At 35.2% G+C, this 2,288-nt stretch overlaps 1 protein-coding gene across 1 annotated transcript; it reads left to right on the top strand.

Moving 5' to 3' along the window:
* The first annotated feature begins 1,634 nt into the window (after positions 1-1,634).
* LOC113324148 (wound-induced protein 1-like) lies at positions 1,635-2,000 on the top strand. The gene has a single exon (XM_026572477.1). It carries the CDS (start codon positions 1,635-1,637, stop codon positions 1,998-2,000), a length of 366 nt encoding a protein of 121 aa, XP_026428262.1.
* Positions 2,001-2,288: the final 288 nt, after the last annotated feature.

Raw genomic sequence — 2,288 nt, 5'->3', positions numbered from 1 at the left:
TTACCTTATTAAATGGACATAAAACCAACAAGTACAAGAGCACCTAAAAAGAGATCATCAACATGAGAAATTCATTCACACTGACTTTTGACATCTGATGTTGTATCTCAAACAACTAATTCCAATTTTGATTGCATTATAATAAAACATTCAATATCTGATACAAGCAGCCAGTTGCAAAATCAAAATAGATGAAATTCGTAACAGATAGATGGGTAATAGAGATGATGATTCGCAGATTTCAAATATGATAACCGATTTTCAATCGAGATTTAAGATAGATAAATTGATTGATTTTCAATAAAGAAACCTAGAATTTTTTGTAATTTTCTTTCAAAATCTTTCAAATGTTTCATCTTAAAAGCAAGATAAAGATTAGATTATAACAAATATGAAATCTAATATTGGTTTCATCGTGAAAATTTAGTTGAAATCATAAGCAATTATAAATCAGGGTTGATTACAAACCCTAAAAATATTTCGTAAACAAAAATCGAAACTAAACAGTTCAAATCAAAGAAAATGATACAAGGATTATAGATCGAAGCAACAATTCTAAAATCAGATCAAAATTCGAAGTAAAATCGAACTTATTAGGTATCGGAAGTTGTCACTGAACTTTCCAGAACTTGATTTTGGTTAAAACATAATGAGAATTCAACATAACTGCAAATATAGATGAGAAACTTATCTTTTTCTTTCGATAAGATGCTGAATCCTCAAGTTTTCTTCGAGTTTCATCAAGTGAATCTCCATTCTTTGTTATTTGCAGAGCACTGGAGAGAGCAGTGGAGAGAGAAAATAAATTAGAAAATGAAACCGAAAATAAAACATATGCCTAGTTTTATTGCATTTATATACTAAAGGGTATTCTTGGTATTATAAAAATTATTTTAAATAAAACTTTTATTAACAGACCCGGAATTCTAAAGTTTTGGACCTAGAAATATTAAAATGTGAAAGAACGGAGTGGACAATGAATGATCCATTTAATGGGGCTTCTCTATATTGAACCCATATTATAGGGGTTCTAGTATTTTCAAATCAATTCCTGACTCTTTTAAAAAAAAAAATCAATTCCTGACGGAACTTAAAGAAACAGAAAGCAGATCCTCTTACCAAAGTTGCAATATACCGTGTCCGTGAGAATAAACAAGGGTTATCTAGGAAAAGGGGAACAGTATATTGTTGTCAAACAACCAAATCTGTTTTGATAACACTACAGTACCAATCTTGACCGAACGCATAGTCAATATAAGGTAGCTTGACCAGTTCTTTCCTTGAAGCCAACCCTACCACACCTTTTTAACCTTATCTCTCTCCCCATCCCCTCTATATAAAGCAACACCACATCTTCACATCAAACCTGCTTGCTCCATTCTAATCCTCCCTCCCTCAATCTCCATTTTCTCAGTTTCTCTTCTATTCATTTCAATCTCTCCTTCCACTTGTGTGGTCTGACAGAACTGGCTAACTCCCAAGAATCTAGTCTGGAGTCAGAAACAGATTTTAACATAAGGGTCGTACGCGCCCTATATGAAGCCCTGAGTATTCGAGACGTTGAAACTGTTCAGCGATTGCTTGATTCAGACATTGAATGGTGGTTTCATGGCCCGCCTTCTCACCAGTATATGATGCGATTGTTAACTGGTGTTGATCAAAACGTTAAATTCCAATTCGTTCCTCTTTCGATTGCTTCTCTTGGTTCCACAGTCTTAGTTGAAGGTTGTGATCAGAATCGTCAAATCTTCTGGGTTCATGCTTGGACGGTTTCTGATCATGGGATAATTACTCAGGTTAGGGAGTACTTTAATACATCCCTTACCGTAACTCGTTTCGGTAACTCAAATCAATCTACACCGTCCACTTCACCATCATCATCACCGTCCACTTCTCGATCATCATCCCCATCATCGTCATTTCACTGTTTGCCTCTTTGGCAGAGTACGCTTTCCAATAGTGCTGGAAAGTCCATGCCTGGTTTCGTTCTGGCCATTTAAGTTCCCGGGTGTTTTAGTATTTTTAGCAATAAAAGAGTAGATCTGCTGTAGGTGCAGCCTTAGATTTCTATGTGCTGTAGTGCCAGATTATTACTCGTTTGTGGGTGTGTTTAGTATTTTGTTTCCTTTCCCTTTGTTTGTTCTGTGCGTGTGATTTGGGTGGAAAGATGACAAGCCGTTTGTTGTCCTTTCCGCCTTTTGATATTTCTATGTTATGGTGTTTCAGTTCTATAATAAAAACTCGTCTACTAGTTTGTTTTAAACGTTCTCTTTTATACTCTGATTTTG

The sequence above is a fragment of the Papaver somniferum genome, chromosome 11 (genome assembly GCF_003573695.1).
Source record: "Papaver somniferum cultivar HN1 chromosome 11, ASM357369v1, whole genome shotgun sequence".
Classification (NCBI taxonomy): Eukaryota; Viridiplantae; Streptophyta; class Magnoliopsida; order Ranunculales; family Papaveraceae; genus Papaver; species Papaver somniferum.
The sequence above is the reverse complement of the archived record's forward strand: the minus strand, read 5'-3'. Positions and strand labels throughout refer to the sequence as shown.